At 37.3% G+C, this 24,211-nt stretch overlaps 1 protein-coding gene across 3 annotated transcripts in view; it reads right to left on the minus strand.

Moving 5' to 3' along the window:
* The window catches only part of LOC138707751 (uncharacterized), a 93,597-nt gene that overhangs the window by 27,948 nt on the left and 41,438 nt on the right, over nt 1–24,211 (minus strand). For all 3 annotated transcript variants that reach the window (XM_069837617.1, XM_069837616.1, XM_069837615.1), the window contains exons 3-5: nt 16,323–16,501; nt 9,481–9,675; nt 6,039–6,248 (exon numbers count right to left, since the gene is read on the minus strand). In XM_069837617.1, the coding sequence (XP_069693718.1) occupies nt 6,039–6,248; nt 9,481–9,675; nt 16,323–16,501 (584 nt within the window). The remainder of the gene's footprint in view (nt 1–6,038; nt 6,249–9,480; nt 9,676–16,322; nt 16,502–24,211) is intronic.

Raw genomic sequence — 24,211 nt, forward strand, 5'->3', positions numbered from 1 at the left:
TCAAATGTTAAAACCTCTGATACAGTTAACGTTGTGTAAAGGCTCGTCTCCACTATTAAACATTTAACAACAACATGTTAAATTTTAACATGTATATGGACATTTCAAGTCTCAATTGACTTAACATGTTGGCGTGTTTTCCAGCAGCAATGGAAAACATGTCAAGTCAATTCATTTGCTCGTGCAGCATCAGTACAGTTCGGCAAAGTTCGTACAGTTTCCATAGCAACAACTAACTTCCGATTTTGTAGTGCATATCTTGATCATTTTTATACCATCATTGGTCCTTGGTGTTGGCTGTAATTTTTTCGAAGTAATGGAATGGACGAAAGAAAATACGTTAGAATAAAATTAATGCACTGATGGAAAGGCCTTGTTTGTGGGATTTGTCTACAAAAGACTAGAGAGACAAAACAAAGAAGGCCGACTGTTTTAGAGAACTGGAATTATATTATTTAATTGATCTCGAGAATACAATAGAGAGTTTTCGCACTCTCGTCATACGTTAAATGTTAATGCTATGTTGACATCAGTAATGGTCGTATTTGGTGATGTATGTTAACGTTCGTAAAACTTTGGAAAGAATAATTATATGATATCACCCGCTCCTTTAAAATTTATCGTAGGTCCTGTGATAGTCAATCAATCGCACTGTAATTTTTTTAATTGAGATGAAATGGCTGCTCTTAAATTGTGTCTTTCTTTGATATAGCAGGAAGTATTTTTTCAGCACTATATTAAAATCGTGTTCTGACATTCTCAGCAAGTTTTTGAGTCCAAATCGATCTTCAACTTTAAGCTCGTTTAGAATGTCTTCTGCATGGTGTCTTTTACTAAGATACTGCCACACCCACATTCTCATTTTCTTTCTTTTCAAGGCAATTACAATAGTCAAATCACCATCTGAGTTCATTGTCCAAGGTCTGAAATAAAACACTATCTACATTAAAATCTCATAGACTGTTTATGGTGGACTACGCAAGGAAAGTCAAGTTTAACATGTTTAACAGCATGCACAAAGGGCTAAATGAAATTAGCATTAACATGTTCAATCAACATGTTGGGATGTTAACGGTAAACAATTTAACATGTTGTTGTTAAATGTTTAATAGTGGAGACGAGCCTTAACATTTCATAACAGAGAAAGATACAGCAGGTAACTAATAACGAGAAAGACAAATCGGAATAATTTAATAGATTAATTTTGGAAACCTCTAACCTGTAACTTTTACCACTTTTTAATATAGCCTTCCTCCAATTTACAAGCATACATATATTTTTCCTGCACAAATAAGAAGATAATATAATTAAAGGTGTTAGGTCAAGCCTGAGAACTTCAGCCATGATTAGGCTGACCAGACGTCTCCGATTTCCGGGGACAGTCCCCGGTTTTGAGTTGCTGTCTCTGGGGAGCAAATGTCCCCATTTTGTCCCCAAAATTTAATTTTGTCCCCAGAAGCTTTGATTTTGTTTCAATAAAATTTTACACATAAATATCTAAGGATCGTGATGGAACTACTGCGATTCAAGCACATTTCTGAACGCTTCTCAATATCAGACAAAAGAACCAGCCAGCATAGTATGAGATATTCTGCACTCTTTGAGAAGAACATAGCATCTTTATCATTGGTCATCTTAGCATTAGCATTGCGTGGAAGTGTTAGAACTGCCACAGCATCCATTTGTAAGTAGTTCAAAAATGAGAAATTTTGTGACAAACCAAGAGGTGAAAAGTGGTATGATATTTTTCAACATTTCAAGAAAAATTGATTCCGTTTGAAAATCTTCTCAAAATAGTGTCATTAATCATCAGTAATTCATCAGTTGCAAGACTTTTCTCCACAGTGAACTCAATCTGGACTGATAAAAAGTCAGAAAAAAAAAAGTTGAAACAGTTACAGCTTTGCTAGGTCTACAAGTGAAAAAAAATTTGCATTCCTCATTTGAAGAACTTAGTGTGAAGCTGTATAGGAATGAACAGATCCTTAAAAAGATACATTGTTCAGACAAGTATTTGTAAAATGTGTGTGTTAGAATTCAGTGTGTACAATAGGCCTATCATGTGGAAGACTTCCATGCATGCATGAGTACTGAAATTGAATTCTTAGTAACTATAATTATCTACATACAGGAGTTACAGTACATGTATTTATGCATTTATTTCAAACCTTTAAGATACTCTATAAATTTAATGTGAAAAGTTCTATCATTGTATCTACTGTTACATGTATTTTCTTCAATATTTCAATTGAGAGTGACTAGGTAATCGTTTGTGGTTTTTCTTGAAATTGCCGATGTCCCCTGCTGGACCATAAAAAATTTGGTCAGCCTAGCCATGATGGACTCACAGTGGCTACCTCTTTACATAAAAAGACTGGAGTTTATTAAGCAAACTTAAAAGTAAATTAGTTCCAGAAGCTTTCGAAAATCTCTTGTAGCAGTTTAATGAATCATATTCATAAGATTCCATGCCTGAAAGCATAAATTCAGAGACTTACATGGCAGGGTTCTTGTTTAGGTTTTTTCTCTAATAGTGCAGTGCCCCATCTGTAAACCTAATGCACTCATCAAGTTGGTCCTTTTCTCAGTCAAAGCCTGCTTGTTGTTGTTCTCAGGTCTTATTGTGTAGCAAATTTGCATGGAATGGTGTGACACGCAAGCATACTCGATTTTCGAATTCGTCATTTTTTCCGGTTATTATATGCTTATTTAAGTTGTGTTAACTCTCGCTAGTGGTTTTATATTTTATTTTATCCGTCTTAGTATTTATTTTATTATTGTAAATATTTTTGTTTTATCACTATTATTATTATTATTATTATTATTATTATTATTATTATTATTAATATTATCATTAGTAATGAATTATTTTGTATTACAATCATTGTAACATTTGTCACGATTATGCTATTATTATTATTATTATTATTATTATTATTGTTACTATTATTTCTATCATCAGCATTATTATTTGATCCCTGTAAAATTTATGTAGACTACTGGATTGTACCCGAGCACGAGCATATGCTCATTTCGGGTATCCATACATATGTATTCATTTCAAATGTAAATTGTAAATAAACTTGAATTTGAATTTGAATTCTACCCATTTCTTCACTGCCCAAGGAATCCCACAAAATAGTTGTGGCCTAAAAGAAATTTTTCAGCTGTATCTTCTGTCAGGCAATCAACTCTCATTGCTAATTATGCTCTTATGATTAATAACGAGGGTTTCATTTCACTCCATTTTCAAATGAGATAGACACTTAATTAGGCAGGTGTTCTTTATTTTACGAATTTTTTCTTTATTTTATGGATATTTTAATCTTCAAAGGTTATTGAGATCTGATGAAATAATGATGCTGCGACAATGGAGAAATGGTAAAATAAGAATGACAATAGAGATAAGAAGACATAGAGAAAGCTTGTCTAATGACCAATATGTCCCTCAAAGAACTGCTGGAAATTGAACGCTGAATTCTTGAGTGAGACATCTTCAGTTTAATTAGCTATATTAGATACAAAATTTTATTTCAAGAAATGTATAATTTATGAAGTGTAAGGCAAAAAAAATTAAGGGAAATTTCTATGCAAACTTACCTCATATTAGATCCAAAACAAAAAGGACTGTAATAAACTTATTTACGAGGTATAGTATTCTTACATTCATGAGCACAATAAAGGTAAAGGTAGCCTCATCCCATGCCATTAAGATACTTGAGGGCATAGAGGTAGAGCTCGGCACTAGAATTGGGTGCTGTAAATGGTACCACACTCTGACTGTCTTTCATCCCTGGGAAAGACGCAGTACTCAATTTGATTGGAGGCTGAGTGAACCTCCAGACCATTCTGGAAGTTTGGCAATGAGAAAATCCCGGGATTGAACTTCAGACCTTCCAGTTCACAGCCAGTTGCTCTACAAACTAAGTCACCCAACTGCCTCACGAGCACAGTACTCTTACAAAACACATGCACTGAATGGGATTCTAATGAACCCCCATGTATACACTTCGAGATAGAAGAGCTGCCTGGCAAGTAATATACAGAGTAATCCGTCTGAGATGTCAGTAGAGTAAAACATTATATACCGGTACAAGAAATTATTCAAATTAATTGCCTGTTAATGGTACACACATGTGTAGGACAGTCAAATTTTTTTTGTCCCAGTACATTAGCACTCAGCACTCACCTTAAACTTCTGTACATAGAGTTTTTATTAGTAAGACCGTAATTCTTTAAGCATATTTAAGAATTACTGGCAAATAAAAGTACAATCCCAACATAGGAAATTGAAATGATTACGGTGATTAAAAACAATTGTAATATTTGTAGCCAGGTCATAATTTTCTATTTCATACCTAGTAAGTTCTATCGGTCTTACTAATAAAAACTCTATATACAAATGTTTAACTGTCTTATACAACGAGTAGCTCGTTTATACGTCGTGTGTAAATTCCTTACTAATAATCACTACAATCATCGTTTATAACAGTATAACTGTTACACAGCTACGTCATAGTTTCGTCATTACTTCGTTATGAAAGGTAATAGAATATCTGAGGTTCTCTATTGCACCTGGTAAAGCACTCTAGTCTGCTGTGTTAAGTATCGACAGTGCAACTGGCTCTAATCGATTACCACACTATATTTTGGTCAAATAGTACAAGCTACAGCAATATTATTCTAATTATTTTGTGCTCATTGGTTTGTTCTGTGGTTACAAGGCAAGCATCATCATAAAATGACAGTCAATATGAACAGCTGTTAGAGGGGCGGCCATTTTTTCTCTATATACAATGCTTAAACAAGGGGTTTCGTGTATATAACTATTGCAAAGCAATTTCCATTGTATAGTTACAGCCTGTTTATACATCCATTGCTTATGCATGGTTTATTAGTAAAGTTTTTTGTCTCAAATCTGGATAAGTCTCGTATAAAAACTATACGCAGTTTATTAGTAAGACTGTATATAAATAAACTGTATACAAATTTAAAGTGGGAATACAATTACTACACTGAATATCCTGAGAACACAATTTAAAAGTCACAGATAAAAGTTTAGTCAATAATATTCTTGTAATGAAGATAAGTTCTTTGTTTCACCTTCCACAACCAAATGCAGCCTTGCCTCATAAGTTTTGCTCACTATTCTGAGACTGCTGATGGTGAGTTGGTCTAGTGGGGAAGATGTATTACTACTACAGTCATAAAAAGTCTGATTATGAATAATAACAGAAATGGAGTGGAGAAGTAAAATGAAATAATCCAAGAAAACCTTTCCATCACTGTCTTTGTCCAACACATATTCGTCACAGTCTCATGAGGATTTGATTCAGTGTGGAAATTTATATTACTTAATTCAATTGGCTGGAGGATGAGGATGAGGACGAGGACGAGGATGAGGAATTTTTTTAGTAGGATATTTACGACCTTTATCAACATCTTAGATTATTTAGCATCTGAATGAGATGAAGGTGATAATGCCGGTGAAATGAGTCCGGGGTCCAGCACCTAAAGTTACCCAGCATTTGCTCATATTTGGGTGAGGGAAAATGCCGGAAAAAACCTCAACCAGGTAACTTGCCCTGACCAGGAATCGAACCTGGCCCACCTGGTTTTGCGGCCAGACACGCTAACCGTTACTCCACAGGTGTGGACGAGGATGAGGCGGAAGTGGAGGCGGAGGCAGAGGCAGTGGCAGTGGTGATAACATAGATGAAAATAAAATTATAGCTAACTTCAAAAAAGATTTAGATTGAACTGTTTTCCATTTATGATGAACTACAGACAAACAACATTTCAAAAGTTAAGTCTATCTTCGTTGTCAGATGAATATTGTTAGAAGAAAAAAGAATCATACTAGTTGATTTTTTAGTAGGTTATTTTACGACTCTGTATCAACATCTCAGGTTATTTACCGTCTGAATGAAATGAATGTGATAATCCCAGTGAAATGAGTCCGGGGTCCAGCATCAATAGTTACCCAGCACACAACTAGTTGAAACCATTATAAATGGATAAATGCATAACTAACTTACCCGAATATCAAGCTTTTCAAATGGAATGGTCCTCAAGACTTCGAGTTCATTACCCTCTACATCCAGACTGAAGTAGTCTACTGTTGTCCTATTTAACGCCAGCAAGTACGAGTAGAGGGGGAAACACTGGACATCTACATATCCCTGCTCTTTGTATCCGGGCAAATTGTCAGATATTTTCCCAACATTGAATGCCTGCTTGAATGAGACCTGTTAACAATAACATTAATATATCAGTACCAGTTATGTGGAAACAATTTTTGCAATAGTGACAATAAAAATAAACATTCAATATCCTAAAAGTCAGACATTTATACTTACTTACTTACAAATGGTTTTTAAGGAATCCGGAGGTTCATTGCCGCCCTCACATAAGCCTGCCATCGGTCCCTATTCTGTGCAAGATTAATCCACTCTCTATCATCATATCCCACCTCTCTCAAATCCATTTTAATATTATCCTCCCATCTATGTTTCGACCTCCCCAAAGGTCTTTTTCCCTCCAGTCTCTCAACTAACACTCTACATGCATTTCTGGATTCGCCCATACGTGCTATATGCCCTGCCCATCTCTGGATTTAATGTTCCTAATTATGTCACGTGAAGAATACAGTACAATGCATGCAGTTCCACGTTGTGTAACTTTCTCCATTCTCCTCTAACTTCATCCCTTTTAGCCCCAAATATTTTCCTAAGAACCTTATTCTCAAACACCCTTAATCTCTGTTCCTCTTTCAAAGTGAATGTCCAAGTTTCACAACCATACAGAACAACCAGTAATATAACTGTTTTGTAAATTCTTTCAGATTTTTTGACAGCAGACTAGATCACAAAAGCTTCTCAATCAAATTATGACAGCATTTCCCACATTTATTCTGCGTTTAATTTCCTCCTGAGTGTCATTTTTATTTGTTACTGTTGCTAAAAGATATTTGAATTTTTCCACCTCTTCGAAGGATAAATCTCTCATTTTTATATTTCCATTTCGTACAATATTCTGATCACGAGATAATCATATATTTTGTCTTTTCGGGATTTACTTCCAAACCTATCGTTTTACTTGCGTCAAGTAAAATTTCCGTGTTTCCCCTAATCGTTTGTGGATTTTCTCCTAACACATTCACGTCATCTGCATAGACAAGAAGCTGATGTAATCTGTTCAATTCCAAACCCTTTCTGTTATCCTGAACTTTACCTAATGGCATATTCTAGAGCAAAGTTAAAAAGTAAAGGTGATAGTGCATCTCCTTGCTTTAGCCCACAGTGAACTGAAAAAGCGCATCTCCTTGCTTTAGCCCACAGTGAACTGAAAAAGCATCAGATATTAATTGGCCTATACGGACTCTGCTATAAGTTTCACTAAGACACATTTTAATTAATCGAACTAGTTTCCTGGGAATACCAAATTAAATAAGAATATTATATAAAACTTCTCTCTTAACCGAGTCATATGCCTTTCTGCAATCTAGTCAGATATTTATACCCACACAAAATATAAAATAATATTAATAATTTTTTTTTTCCTTCTCAGTTACTTCAGTTGTTCTATGGGAAGTATTCAAAGTACAGTAGAACCTCCATTATCTGTGGTAATAAAGGAGGTGGACTGAACAGTTAATCGAAAAAATTGGATAATCTCTACCATAAAATATTTTCATATATTAAGTGCATAATACATACAGTTCTGAAATTTCCTCCTTGTATTGTGTTTAACATGCTAGATAGTGAATCAGAAGTTCACTAATTTAAGTCTGGTTGTTAACAATGAATTTTTAAGGGCCAATGCCTTGTGATGCAGAAAGATAGGAATAGTACAGGTCTCGTGTTGTGGATTTACATACTTTATACACTTACTTACTTACAAATGGCTTTTAAGGAACCCGGAGGTTCATTTCCACCCTCACATAAGCCTGTCATTGGTCCCTATCCTGAGCAAGATTGATCCAGTCTCTACCATCATATTCAACCTCCCTCAAATCCATTTTAATATTACCCTCGCTACTACATCTCGGCCTCCCCAAAAGTCTTTTTCCCTCTGGCCTCCCAACTAACACTCTATATGCATTTCTGGATTCGCCCATATGTGCTACATGCCCTGTCCATCTCAAACATATGGATTTAATGTTCCTAATTATGTCAGATGAAGAATACAATGCATACACTTTTTCCTTTTATATTAAATCGCACAAAGTTGTAATGTCAATACCATATTCTGATGCGAGACAAGTTACAGTATTGCTTTTCCCAAACCGCTCAATTATTTGCACTTTTTTCTATACTTATCAAACACGTTTTCTTTTGACAATCGTGGAAGATATTTTGCATAGGAGTTACAAAATACGGTCACAGGAACAGTAGGACAAGGACTGAATGGTGCATAGGTTTGCTATAATTGTGCTGAAGTTCTTGATGTAATTTCTTTGAAAGCAGATAGTGACTATTTTACACGTTCAGAAAAACATCCACAAGTAACTCTTCCTACTGGCAGGAGTAGCAGCAATATCGTGTAAGGGTAAAGGCTTGTAATAACACACGTTTCTTTCTGCAGCAAACAAAAAAAAAGGGGGGGCAAAAGAAAGACAGACAGATAATCCAGCGATCGGTTAATAGGGTGACGGATACTGTACAAAGAGTTCAAAGAGTTCCTACACTGACTGGTAGGTGCTAGTAAATTCTCCCACCTCTTGTTTGTCCTGACCCCAAAACTCCTATATTCTTGGCTATTGATAAGATTTTTAACATGCGCATTTCACTAATAATAAAGCCAAACTCTCTCTTATGGTTAACATATAATCACATAACTTCATTGTGACTTCTAGAAATTTCAGCAAAAAGCTCTGCAACTTTCTTCGTCTGATGAAGGCGCTTCTTATGCCAGTCATGGATACAGTTTTCACCTACATCTTATTTTTCTTCCTCTTGCCAAACTGGCGTTTTCTTCAGCATATTTAACAATTTTTATTTCTTGTTATGAACGAATGAGAAGGCAGGAACTTGGTGGACAACCTGCACAAAGAATATGCAGGGGCTGATGGCTAACCACGCCACTCACAAGGTTTTGCTTGGCAGGTCATTAACATTACCCTGTACATTTCACGCATCCTGATTTTCAGCAGCACTTAAAAAAAAGGACGTGGATTATTCACATATTGCATAAACTAGCAAGAACGAAAATGTTGATGTGTTGTCTTAAAGAGACATTCATGTTGGAAATAAAAACTGTTTCAAAATAACAAATAGGATAAGAAAATAATAAAGTATATAATGTACATATAGTATAGAGAAATTCTGGTCCAGCATATTGTATATACCATACAACTAATTTATATTTCAATACAAAAATGCTTTCACACTTTCTACATCTCTATTTTGTGATGTTAGACCAATGTGTTCCTAAGACATTTATATTTCAAATCATATACTTGATTAATTTAGCACTTACCATCATTGGGTATGGTTTGATGCTAAGACAAGTTGGTGACAGATAAGCCTTCCTGTTCTTAGTTACCATCTTTGCAAAGTTTAATGGGTCTGCCTCTATCAGAAGCCCACTCCAATTCAAATGACGCTCAAAAACTAAGGTATTCGATCTCGTTTCACCATCCAAAGCACCACATTCAATAAAAAAGCCTTCTCTCTGAAAACATGCAAGATATTTATACATATTACAAGATGGAAAAAGAGTTGGCACTTACTCCAGCATGTGATTCTTTAGCGAAAATCAAGACAATTTACTCAGATCAGAATTAGGCTTTAGGGTACTCCACTGTGCCTTACTTGTCAAGTTCCAGGACACAGTTGAATATACAAAAGCATAATTCTAATCACATTCACTGTGAAAGCCTAAAAACTCAAGATAATTTATTATTTATATAAATTTACATTTCTGCATAATTTTCTCATAAAACATGTACAGTATTAAAATATAGATATGACAATACTGTAGACATTCTCTACTAATGATCCTTGCAAATGTATAATATTCTAGCAATGCTGTTTGGATGAATGTTAGAATTTTGGTTTATTAAAACAGACTATTCAGTTCATTTTCCCTGCCTTCTTTTATATTGTTTTTATTTTTAATTGAAGTGTTAAGAATTTAAATAATATCAAATTACTAAAATAATCACAATTCATATAAATGATCTTTAATTGTACATGTATCTCAGTTTAAAAAAAAGTTATTACACATGGAACTGAACACACATCTGCTGCTACATAAGCCAAAACAAGGGGATATCCTGAACTAGCACCAACCGATAGCGCGCGTGTACTTTGAGGGATGCGCTTTGCATGTGCATTTGTTTTCCAATATATAAGCATTGAGGATTTACGTAGTGTATTAGTATATTAAATACTCTTAAAAACAACTCAAAATGCCAAATTTTTGTTGTGTTCCTATATGTAAAAACAGGGAAAGCTTTTTGCCTTCAATCAGGTCCTGAAAAATTCTGAATATATGCTTTCAACCTTAGAAAATATAACTAATTAAATTGCGCCTATTAAACATAAAGAACTACTTCAAATAAGGAATTGCTGGCTACAGTTCCATTTTGAAAGAGGGCAAAGAACAAAATTTTAATTAAAACTTATGCAACCTCGACAGCAAGCTATGTTAGCTTAGATTGTATGCAGTACTTGTAGAAGTTTACAACTGCATTTTACAATGGAACAATACTTGGTCTACAGTAAACTCTCAATGAACTGGGATGTTTATTATCTAGGATGATCCGTAGTGAAAATATATAGGCCTATAAATAATATAGTCTATGTAACTTATTGAAACCATGTTTTAACTTCAAATTTTCACAATCATCATACATAGTATTCAAAACTGCATGTCCTTAACCTTCAAAACGCACAAATAATCGTGATACTACTGTGATCATATTGCATCATCCTATTAAAAATTGCATTTGTTCTTTCTGCAATTAGAGAAAAAAGTACGAGGAATTTAAGCCTCATAGTCCCTTCCCTATAAAAAAAAACATTGGTGGCTGCATATTCTGTTTATCGCATATGGTACCTACTTACAATACTTATGGTTAAAGCGGCAATATTCACCTTCGACAAAGATTTTTCTTTTTTTTTATTCGTGCACCTCATTCTCAAAGTTCTCATTTCGGTTCATGAAAATTCATTTTACTCATATCTATATTCTGCATACTGCAGATTTCCCCATCCATCTCTTAAGGGGAATAGCTCAGTATTATACAAGTTTACGCTATTATTTATTGTAAATTAAATTAGATTATGAGGTAAGAAAATACTCAATTATATTAAATTATATTAGGTTATACAAAATAATTATAAATATAATTTTTACACGCACAGAAAACTAACAAGCGGGAGAACATAATGAACTGTAGCATATGACATAACATAGCCCTGAGCCGCATGGAACGCTCCTGCCATCTAACGGTAAAACTTCGCATAAGATATCCCTATAGCTACTCGCCCAATCAGGCAAACTGGTGACTCCTCGTTACTGAGCAGACATCATCCGAGTGTATTTACAATGTTCCAATATTGTCTGATTGGATAATATGTAAATAGGTAAAGTGTCCTGATTCTTGCATTGAATCGAATGGCTCACATGCCCATACAAACACAGACTAACAGTGCATTTTGCCAGTCTATGATGGGCTGGTGTCAGCCACTTGTTTGATCATCGCTTCAGTCACTGCTCTTGTGATCTCTCAGCACATGTTCGTTTTGTGTTTTGATAAACACACATCAAGAGAACATAATTAGTTTCTAGTTCGATGATTGTGGTTGATACAGTACTATTTATTTCTGTTGTTATGGTATGCACGTGGAAAGAAAAAACTGAAAGGCTTAACAACTTCATGGTGGTTATGCAGTACAGCTATACCGAAATTTTGCATTATAATATCTTTATAATACCTCTTACTGTTTTCCCTCTTCTGCCTTTAGAATGAACCTAACCCTGTTTTGTCATTATCTGTTTCTAATTTTGATAAAGATGTATCTCATGAAACTTCCAAATAAACTTTCTAATTTTGATAAAGATGTATCTCATGAAACTTCCAAATAAACTAATTTAACAATGAATAATTTTCCAGGTGCCCGCAATGTTCACTGTTCATACATGTGGAAAGAACATTGGCAAAGGCTTGTAGTTGGAGTGTGTGGTAGCTCAATTGTTTAATGTTTGACTATGAAACGAAAGTTACCGTGTTCAAGTCACACTCATTGCTTGATTTTTTTATTATAAGTTTGTATTTAGTTTCACTTGATATTAATTTTATTTCACTAACGCTGTCATAATATTTGTCCATATTGTAATTTATTAGTATGGCGATTTACGTTTCTAACAATTATTAAATATTAAATATGCTATTCTAACCCAGACATCATCAACATGGAGCGAAATAACTTGGGACTCAGCCTGCTCGGCACTTTGGAGGGTCGGGAGAAGTGGACTGAGCAAGGAGGGGAAGTTAATGACGTCATGCATACCGAAGATCAGTGCTGATCTTCTATGACTCTATCACTATGTTATTCTTGCACTATGCAGGCGCGGACCACAGCGACAACAGGCCTCGGCCCACTAGATGCACTATAAATACGCCCGCACAACCAACCACAGGATCAGTTGCCTTAGGTACGCCGAGAAGAGTTTTGCGACCTCGAACACCATGCCACTGATGATGTCTGCCACAGGAGCAGACGAAACATCTGGTAGAAAATCAACCAACAGACCACTGCCTCTCAGCCCGAAAAACGAATCTAGATCTATAGACTTTGGCTGTGAAAGCCTACACAACAAGATTAACCAGGAGGATAAATTCAAACTGATCCGAAGACTGGAGGTGCTCCAAAAGAAAAAAGCGCAGCTCTTGTGCTCTCCGACCTTTCTTCTGTGTTGCCAAGACACTGGGGTCACCCCAAGGTTTCTGTGGTTAAAACGCCTGTTCCTGACGTCATCATTTCACTGCATATACAACCGGATGGAGAAGGCCCTACTAAGGGAAAGAATTCATCAAACCTGCTGTGAACTGGCCTGCAACAACAAGAATTTATATTCACTGCACCTACAGCTGAGCTACATTCTGACTACAGAAGATTGGACAGATGTAGATAGGATGACACATGCCACCATGACATCCAAACACTACACATCACTGATCATCTTAAGAAGAAATACGAGAACAGTGTGACAACCAAGGCCCCCACGACCTTGGACCCCGCTCGGACAGTAGTGAATCTATCCGAACGATGCTAACACCCGAAGAAATGGCAGTCCTTGCCAAGGGCGGGAACTTCGCAGTAACACCACGTGTGTTACCGTTTGAAGACATCATTGCCAATGTGGAATCCAGGATAAGAGGAGTGAGCATAGTTAAGGCTGAAGAAATTCGAAGAGAGACAGCTCGAATACTGCGATGTGCACAGCCCACGAAGAGCAATTTGACCAGAAATGAGTCAAGGGCTATTAAATCCCTTAACGAGAAAGAAGACATTCTAATCCTGGCAGCAGACAAAGGTAATGCGACAGTAATCTTAAACAACAAAGATTACGAACGGAAAATTGGAGACTTGCTGGACCTGAACACATATAAGTAGCTGACACGGGATCCGATGGCAGCAATCCTGAAGAAAACTAACCAGCTGATAAATATCTCGTCAATTCCAGCAGACGTACAAAGCTTCATCAAGAAATCAGAGGCATTACTGCCTAGACTATACGGCCTACCAAAAATACACAAAAAGGAAGTTCCACTCAGACCAATCATCAATGCTATTGGTTCTCCAACCTATGCGCTAGCAAAATACCTCAGCAACCAATTGAAATAACATGTAGAAAAGAAGAGTTCGTACATCAGAGACTCGACCCACTTCATATAAAAAATCAAGATGTTGAGAACGCGACCTGAAGACTTACTTGTAAGCTTTGATGTGGTGTCACTGTTTACTAAAGTACCAGTCAAGGACACACTGGAGCTGTACATAAGTTCTACCCGCAGGATATGGTGGATCTGTTTCACCAGGCTCTGACCACAACTTATTTCCAATGGAATTATGAATTCTATGAACTGGATGGTGTAGCCATGGGGAGCCCGCTAAGTCCTATGATAGCCAACTTCTATATGGAGTTTCTTGAAGATTCGATCCTCGAAGCTGTGACACTAAACCCATCATGGTGGTTTAGATACGTTGATGATATGTTCGTAATCTGGCCCCATGGTGAATGATCATTGATGGATTTCCTGAGTCAGTTGAATGGCTTCCTTACTCAAGTACAGTTTACTATGGAAACGGAAAAGGACGGCAGTTACCCTTCCTGGACGTTATGGTACAAAGGAGGCCAGATGGCACCCTAGGTCACGACGTCTACAGGAAGCTCACCCACACAGACAGATATCTGCATAAGACCTCGAATCATTATCCCGGCCATAAACGGGCCATGATGAAAACTCTGATCAACAGGGCCAGGCAGGTAGCCGAGCCACAACACCTCCAATGGGAGCTGAGTCATGTATCGACAGCACTCATAGCCAATGGCTACTCAAGGCCGAAGATAAAGAGAGCCATACGACCTAAAGTAACACCGACTATGCGGTCTCAAGAACAAGCGACCAAGAGGCGCACGGTCTACCTACTGTATTTAAAGAATGTGACAGGCTGTATCAGCAAGATACTGAAACGACATGAAGTGGAAACGACCTTCCTGCCAACTAAGCAAATCCAGAGCATGCTGAGGTCATCCAAGGACAAACGAGATAAGCTGCTGTCCGCCGGAGTTTATAGGATTCCTTGTTCATGTGGGAAGATCTACATCGGCACGACACAGCGGAGCGTCAGTATGAGATTGACCGAACACAATAGGAATTTCCGCCTAGGACAGATTGACAAATCGGTGGTGGCAGCACATGCCTACCAAGAGGGTGATCATAACATACTATTTAAGGACATGGACATCTTGAGCATGACGACACACTTCTTCCCCTGTCTACATAGTGAAGCGATCAAAATCTACGAACATGACAACAACTTTAATCGCGAGGAAGAAGGCGTAAAATTAAACAAATGTTGGTACCTGGTCCTAAACAGAACATACAAGAAGCTACAACAACAGAATGACGGAACCCAGAACAGGAACAGCGAACTAACCGGCGTGGACCACAGCGACAACAGGCCTCGGCCCGCTAGATGCACTATAAATACACCCACACAACCAGCCACAGGATCAGTTGCCTTAGGTATGCCGAGAAGAGTTTTGCAAACTCGAACACCATGCTACTAATGATGTCTGCCACAGGAGCAGACGAAACATCCGGTAGAAAATCAACCAACAGTCCACAGCCTCTCAGCCCGAAAAACGAATCTAGATCCATTTTAATATTATCCTCCGATCTATGTCTTGGCCTCCCCAAAGGTCTTTTTCCCTCCGGCCTCCCAAGTAACACTCTATATGCATTTCTGGAACCGCCCATACATGCTACATGCCCTGCCCATCTCAAACGTCTGGATTTAATGTTCCTAATTATGTCAGGTGAAGAATACAATGCATGCAGTTCTACGTTGTGTAACTTTCTCCATTCTCCTGTAACTTCATCCCTTTTAGCCCCAAATATTTTTCCTAAGAACCTTATTCTCAAACACCCTTAATTTCTGTTCCTCTCTCAAAGTCAGAGTCCAAGATTCACAAGCATACAGAACAACTGGTAATATAACTGTTTAATAAATTCTAACTTTCAGATTTTTTGACAGCAGGCCACATGACAAAAGCTTCTCAATCGAATTATAACAGGCATTTCCCATATTTATTCTGTGTTTAATTTCTTCCCAATTGTCATTTACATTTGTTACTATTGCTCCAAGATATTTGAATTTTTCCACCTCTTCAAAAGATAAATCTCCAATTTTTATATTTCCATTTCGTAGAATATTCTGGTCACGAGACATAATCATATACTTCGTCTTTTCGGGGTTTACTTCCAAACCTATTACTTTGCTTGCTTCAAGTAAAATTTCCGTGTTCTCCCTAATCGTTTGTGGATTTTCTCCTAACATATTCACATCATCCACATAAACAAGAAGCTGATGTAACCCGTTCAATTCTAAACCCCCTGTGTTATCCTGAACTTTCCTAATGGCATATTCTAGAGCAGAGTTAAAAAGTAAAGGTGATAATGCATCTCCTTGCTTTTGCACGCAGTGAATTGGAAAAGCATCAGACAGAAGCTGGCCTATATGGACTCTGCTATAAGTTTCACTGAGACTTTAGTTAGCAACAACAATATTTTTAAATGTTACCTGTTGTTTAAGAATACTAATAATCTTCTCTGCCTGTCCCATGGACGTATCAAAGAGCAATGGTTTATCCAGCTTGTACGGAACAGCCTGTGGTGATGGAGAAACGATAAATTTTCTTCGTATTCTGCTAATGACTCTTGGGTCATCCATATGTACTGATGGTAAATTTAAATCTTCACCTGAAACATCAATATGCACGAAATTTAATATTTATTTTAACTATAGAGACTTAAGACAATAAATAAGATACATTTTCTAACTGCAGGCAAGAGAAAAATATCAATATCCATAAAAACATTCAGAACAGTATGTCTCAATTTGTATACACTTTTTATTTAAAAAAATGAGTGTCATGAAGGTGATACATAACTTCTGATAATATATTTCATAACAATTAATTTTCTTATCATGCTGTGAATGACTACATTGTTTATAGCTTGTTTTGTTAAACTAATATACAAAAGACACACATAAATAAAATCATTTAATATGTAGGCCCTACACAAATATGGTGATGTACTTCCATCACCTGGGTTACACAAAAAAATTCTTCGTAATCTCAAAGAGTGCGATATGTGACTTTATTTGCAATTCGTATAGTTTAAGCACATGCGTGTCATTTATTTTGCACAAATCCATGTAAAATATATAACAATATACAGTGTACTATAATCGATTTTAGGTTACTATATACTCAAATCAGCATCTAAAACGTGATGTGGATATTAAAAAGTATGAAAGTAAGTCAATAAGTCACAAAACATGATAGTGATAACATCACAGAGAGTAAATGCCTTAAATTTATTTCACCTTTCAACATATTCCCCCTGTACACACAGACACTCAACACACCGCTTTACATGTTCTTGAAAACCAACAGCAAAGAAGCTTTTTGACTGCTGTCGCATCTGAGTGGCCTCTTGGGCTACACCATTATATTCTTAAAAAAGGTGATCATCTATATGATTTTTCACGGTCCAATAGATTGGGACTGTAAGATGGGTGTTCCAAAACATTCCCAAAGGAAATTTTGCAACAATTTCTGAGTATGGTTCGCTGCGTGAGAGCAGGCATTGTCATGCAGAAGAATCATGACCGCTGTCAGGAGTCCAGGTTGTTTGCGACAAATAGCCTGTCGCTGTTCCTGCAGAGTGGTACAGTATGATGTGACATTAACAGTCTTACTATGAGGTTGGAAATTCAGCAGTATGACGCCCTGTATGTTCCAAAACATGCTCAGCATAACCTTGTGGGCTGACGGAATCGCCTTGAACTTTTTGGTGTATGAGGAGATAACATGCTTCCATTCCATGGAGGATCACTTCAATTCAGTTTGAAATTTCTGAACCCATGACTCGTCTCCTGTAACAATCTGTGCCATTAAGTCATCTCTTTCCTCACTCTACCGAATCCTCGCGATGGTTCGTCATTCCTTGAATTTCTGGATCCAATTGAACACAGCTTTTTGTGACAAACAGTTTTCAACAGACACAGGAGACATTTCGCAATGCACTTCGTCTGTGAACAGTCCTTTGGCTGCAGGATACCGTGTAGCCTCTACTTTTTAGCCGACATATGATGATATCCATTTAATTTAAAATGGTATTCGGTATTGCAATATATTCTGGATATTTGTCCATACATAACAAGGAGAGTTCAGAATTAGTGAGCGGCCACTAACCCTGTAAGAAAGGGGGACTGTGCTCACCTGCATAATTTATTATAATGATCCTGTGCCAGAGACAGTAATATGTACAAGGAATGTTCACCAAGTGATAATGGATTTTCACACCGATTATTCCTCCATACATTTCATTTGAAATAAGAAACCCCCTTATAAAATTTCTACATCCGGAGAAAGCCCAGTTTTCGAGATATGATTTCTTCAAATTTTGCAATCCAGAGCTATAACAGCTAATGCAAACAGTGCTATATGTTAGACATATCAGGCAATAAATCTCATCTAGCTGCCTACTGTACTGTCAAAATCTCCTTAAATAATTTAAGTTATGAAAATTTCGAAATGCTTTTGTATTCACTCCCAAAAAGAACTGTCTTTGTATAAAAACTGTATGAGTGCGTGTGTGTGTACAAGGCCTGCAGAGTCGTCTCTCCCTTACAATCTCTCTGGTAGAACAGAATTTGGAAGTGACCACATTTTATTGTTGTGTGGTATAAGCTAAAAAGGCCGGACAGAGCTTGTTTTTGTTGAAGGTGCTCTGAATGCACACTGATACACAGCAGAGGTGCAACCAGAATATGTAATTCTTTTCAACTTTTTTTCAGAAGAGCAAATTTCACTTTTAAGCATGATAATACCACTCAAATTTTTATTAGAATAGCTTCATTATGTCAAGTGCAGACCTTAGTTCCACTGAACATCAATGGGATATATTCAGCCAAAATGTCTGGCATTGCAACTTGTCACACACTTAAAAAATGCGGACAGCATTACTGCATGAGTGGACAAACATTCTCAGGAGATGACTCAGGACCTTGTAGTCAGCATGCTACAGTGAATGAAGCCATCACAACCGGGCAGTAACACGCAATATTATGACAAGGTTGTCTCAGATACATACAGAGCAGTTAGTTTGATGGCCTACTCAGATTATTACAGGCGAGCATGTATAGGTTCTTGTAGAAGAAGAATTTTATGGACTTTAACGAACACCACTTTGTCGACCACAATCATCATCACCATAAAGAACTGCACATCCAATGTCGCTTCATTATAAAAGTTTGGATGGACATAGTTGACAACCACATCACTGGCCGCCATATCGAAGAAAATGTCAATACTGCAAACTATTCTGCACTTCTTAAGGGACAGATGGATAATCTGTTAGAGGATGTGTCACTAGCTCATTCAATATTGCCCATGCTATATTGAATAGACATAATCTCAGCAGATGTATAGGACTGCATAGTCCTTTACAAGAATAACTCCTGGGATCCTCGGGTTTAACTTCTATGCAGCAAGTGTAACTGTAACACCTCGAATGTTGCTGGGGTTGTGAGAAGGTTTAATGAGAGTAGACTGTATACAAAACAGGAGGGAACTTACTGTGAACACGTGTGAATTTGCACGCACGCACACACACACACACACACACACACACACACACACAAGACTGGCATCCCAATTCTGTTCTACTGCTGTCAAGAGTGTAACGCCACTGGGAAAGATATATCAGAAGGGTTATAAATAGGTTATTTCATAACATTTATTTATAAATTATTGTTGTGTATCTATCATTTTCATGCCCTCTGCACTATTGCCTAGATTTAATGTAATTTTCATTTTCTATTTTCAAGTTAAAAGTTTAGCCATGCCAGACATTCACTGGCTCTCCAATCTTAGAACCTAGGTGGGTGGTTCTGGTCACATCCGGTATTCTCCTCTCTCCCCTCTGTAAAACTTAAACGGCAGCACTCTGCAGTGTCCACTCAGACCAAGCTGTTTCCACTTTAATACGTGAGAGGGCCCTTACGAAAGCCTTCTCCCTCCCTCCCCGTCCCGTGACATCATTAGTCCATCACGTGAGGGACAAAGCTGCAACTGACCGAATAAAAAAGATGTGGACGATGGGGCAACTTGGATGTCTCTCATCTCTCAAACAACTCGCATCTCACCTTCCCTTCTTCACCTCTGCTCCCTACCATTCACTCCTGTAGCATCCTTGACTTCGACTCCCCACACTCATCCTGGCTTGCTCGCTCAACCCTAGTACTTCCTTCAAACCCTTCTGTGGTCGGAAAGTCGCGAGCAGAAAGTCGCGTGCTACAGCTTGTTAGATCTGTCGAATGCAAGAACTAACTACACACATAAATTCCATCTCTCTCGTTCTCTTGTCCCCACACCGTACTATCAGAGCAAGCCTGTTTCATACTCAGGCACTCCCGTTACCCGTCTCCCTTTCGCACAAATTTTACTTTACTATCATCATAACTCTCCACACATCGAAGTCTCAGGATAAATTTCTAAATTACAAATTTCTATCGCAACACTGTTTCCCCTACCAGAAGGAAATATCTGAACTTTTCTTGTAGTTAATAAACAAATATTATTTAAAAGTCTTCTTTTATCTTCATCATAACCTAACAACAACTCCTCTTAAGGTTCAGCCCTCTTGTCCCGCACTCCCATTTCTCCTCTCTTCTGCCTAGACAACATGCCAGAGGGATTCAACAGAGACCAACACACAATATATCCCCAATAGCTACCCTGCTATTCTACATAGCCTACTCTACTTTACTTTAGTAGGTTATTTTACGATGCTTTATCATCATCTTAGGTTATTTAGCATCTGAATGAGATGAACGTGATAATGCCAGTGAAATGAGTCCGGGGTCCAGCGCTGAAAGTTACCCAGCATTTGCTCATATTGGGTTGAGGGAAAACCCCGCAAAAAACTTCAACCAGGTAAATTGTCCCAACCAGGAATCGAACCTGGGCCACCTGGTTTCACGGCTAGATGCGCTGTTACTCCTCAGATGTGGACTCTACATACTCTAAGTCGTAGACAAACTTGTTTGCCTGTAATAATCAGGGTAGGCCATCCAACTAACTGTTCTGTATACTTATCAGACCTCAGACAGCATGAAAAGTATAAGTAGTATAATCATGAGTTGAGATCACAGTAACTCCATGTAATGCACTCCTTGAAATATTGCAAAAAATTACAACTTCAAAGGAAACTGCAAACGAAAAGGACTTTAATAAAAGGAATAGCAAGCATGTGGGAAATATGAATCTTGTTTTATAACAAGTTATTCAATAAACTGTACAAAAATAGAGTTTATATGGAAATATTATATTAAAGAAAAAAAAATTAATGATTCACTTTCTTAATGGCCATTCATCTGACGAAATAATTTTATCTTTGATATGTATTATATAATGTTCTTTGTCAGTTTATTCCATGTAATATAAAAATTTAATGAATAAAATCATTTGCTTCGATTTGCAGCAAATCACCATTACGTGTCATTGATTTCAACTGAAGACTCATTAAATTTTCACTGTAAATTCTTACATCTTAGGCCGGGTGCACACAGAATCAGACGCGACATGACACAGCGCGGCGCAACGCTACGTTTTGCTTTACAGCGCCTCGTGACAGCTTAAAACTGTCTGCTCGCAACAACTGATTTGCTGGCTGTGGGATTGGAAAACTGGCCTAGGCTAGAAAATGGTGTCAATAATAGAGGACTGTCTATATGAAAAATTCTATTGTATTTGCTTATTATTTCCTACGGACGCAAGCTCCTAAAAATCTATACGATTGAAAGAGTCTTAAAATTAAAATATACTGCACAAACGTCATTTTTTATGTTTATGACTACTTCACGACTCACAATAAAGAAAAATAATATATTAAATCAATAATGAGTGATAGTATAGAGCAGAGAATTAGGCTTACTACAAATTACACTGGTCAACACTCATTTTGCGCCAGACATAAAACTAACAAATTAAAAAATAACAAGCAAAATGTTCCATCACTTCGGGTTTTCGAGGTGCACAATATAATGAATTTTCTATTGCATTTTATTTAAAAAATCACCGCATTTCGTGTTTAACTATTTTTTTTTTACATATGTGAAAACAATATTAGTATAAGTAGGGCACCATGTTAGAAGCACTTGTAGAAAGGGAAATTATTTTATTGCCCTTCTACGAGTCTATTTCGAGGGAGTGAAACAGGTTCGTGGTATAAATTCACTTGAGTTTACCTGATTTTACTTGAGATGTGCATTTCTTTCATGGTGAGCTTTAATTACATTTCTGTAGTTTATATTTTGCAATATATCACCATGTCAAAACCACTTCTAGAAGCGGAAATTGTTTTATTGCCCTTTTCGGTTCCATTTGGAGGGGAAGAAACAAGTTCACCATATGAAAACGCTTCAGTTTACCAGGATATTTCTGTGGTGTTACTATTCTGTGTAAGACGTATATTTCTTTAAAGTGTGCTTTAAGGACAATATTCAAAGTACAAATGGTTTATATGTGCGGATTTGAAGGTTGTAGCATTGCTTTTTGGAATGCAATTAGGCTACACAAAATTTTGCTGCTTTCTGTATGAATTGGACAGTCGCGCTCGAGATATTTTATGTTTATTTTATTGGGTTATTTTATGACGCTTTTTCAACATCTAGGTTATTTAGTGTCTGAATGAAATGAAGGTGATAATGCTGGTGAAATGAGTCCGGGGTCCAGCACCGAAAGTTACCCAGCATTTGCTCGTATTGGGTTAAGGGATAACCCCGGAAAAAACCTCAACCAGGTAACTTGCCCCGATCGGGATTCGAACCCGGGCCACCTGGTTTTGCGGCCAGACGCGCTGACCGTTACTCCACAGGTGTGGAGTCGCGCTCGAGATAAGCATTATAAAATAAAACGACAATCACTAGAGCCAAGGAAGAAAAATATTATACATCAACCCCTTGTACCTCAAAGCGAAGTAATTTTACCCCTTTTACACAATAAGTTAGGGTTAATGAAGAATTTTGTTAAACGGATAAATTATAAAACTGAAGCATTTAAAAATATCCAGGAAAATTTTCCTGCTATTAATAATCCGTGGCGCTACACCGCGTGAAGAGCCCAGACCGACCAGCCAGCTGCTGGCCTCACGTCCACATGCCAAAACAGAGGTGGACGATCATCCAACTAGAATGGAGGTATTGTGTGGTTAGCACGATGATCCCCCCGGTCGTTATATCTGGCTTTCGCAACCGGCTTTCGCTACCTATCGTAGCTCCCCAAGTGCATCACGATGATAGGTGGGCACCGGTCCCATACACTGGCAGAAATTTCATGAGAAAATTTTTTCCCCCATGAGGACTCGGACCAGCGCGCATTCCTTAACTTTTCCTGATATTTGTGATTCAAAAATAAAAGAGGGAGTTCTCAATGGACCACAAATTAGAGAAATAATGAAGGACAATCACTTCGAATCTTTGCTGGAAGGAAAAGAGACAGCCGTCTCGACAGCATTCAAGGAGGTTGAATTAATTTTCTGGATAACTGTAGAAGTGAGAACTATGAAGAACTAGTGCAAAATTTACTGTTGGCGTATTCAACTAGGGGTTGTAAAATTTCCCTGAAAATTCACTTCCTTCACTCACATCTTGATTTTTTCCCCCCAAGAATTGTGCGATTTCAGTGATGAGCATGATGAGCGTTTCCATCAAGAAATTTCAACTATGGAAAAAAGATACCAAGGACGATGGAATACCAATATGCTAGCAGACTATTGTTGGACTTTAGCTCGTGATGTACCTGATGCCCAGTGTAAAAGAAAATGCAGAAAAACAAAGCTGTAATCTTCTGAACAGTGAATATTTAGCCTTATTGTCATTACATAAAACAATATTTTGAATAGATATAAATTCCAAAATTTCTCAAAAATCGTAACCAACAACTGTTTTTATTGTCATATTTGTATTCAGGAGGCTCAAATTATACAGAAAACATATAGCACATGCCTAGCGCAAAAAAATTTTTAACATTTGTTACGCAGTGTTACTATTATAAATTATTATTCACCTGGTGCTTTCATCTCATTTACAATTTTTCACATATTTTCAGAAACCACATTATTCTCGTGATATTGTTTCAAAGATTGTACAGAATGTATCTTTCCTGTACTAAATCAACTAATTTATCCGCATCGAGCTCCATTATGAATAATGTGCACTACACTACAATAGTATTTTTTGTAGATAATGAAAGCGTGCAATCATAGCCACTACTAACGCATGCGCAGTAAACTGCAGCTATCAGACAGTCTCCTCGCGACGAACTTCTAGCAGTCATTCGATGTTGCCTCTTCGTGTCACCTTGTGTCTGCTCGCGGCCGTCGCGCTGCGTCTGATTC

Source organism: Periplaneta americana, chromosome 10 (assembly GCF_040183065.1).
Source record: "Periplaneta americana isolate PAMFEO1 chromosome 10, P.americana_PAMFEO1_priV1, whole genome shotgun sequence".
In the NCBI taxonomy this organism is placed as follows: domain Eukaryota; kingdom Metazoa; phylum Arthropoda; class Insecta; order Blattodea; family Blattidae; genus Periplaneta; species Periplaneta americana.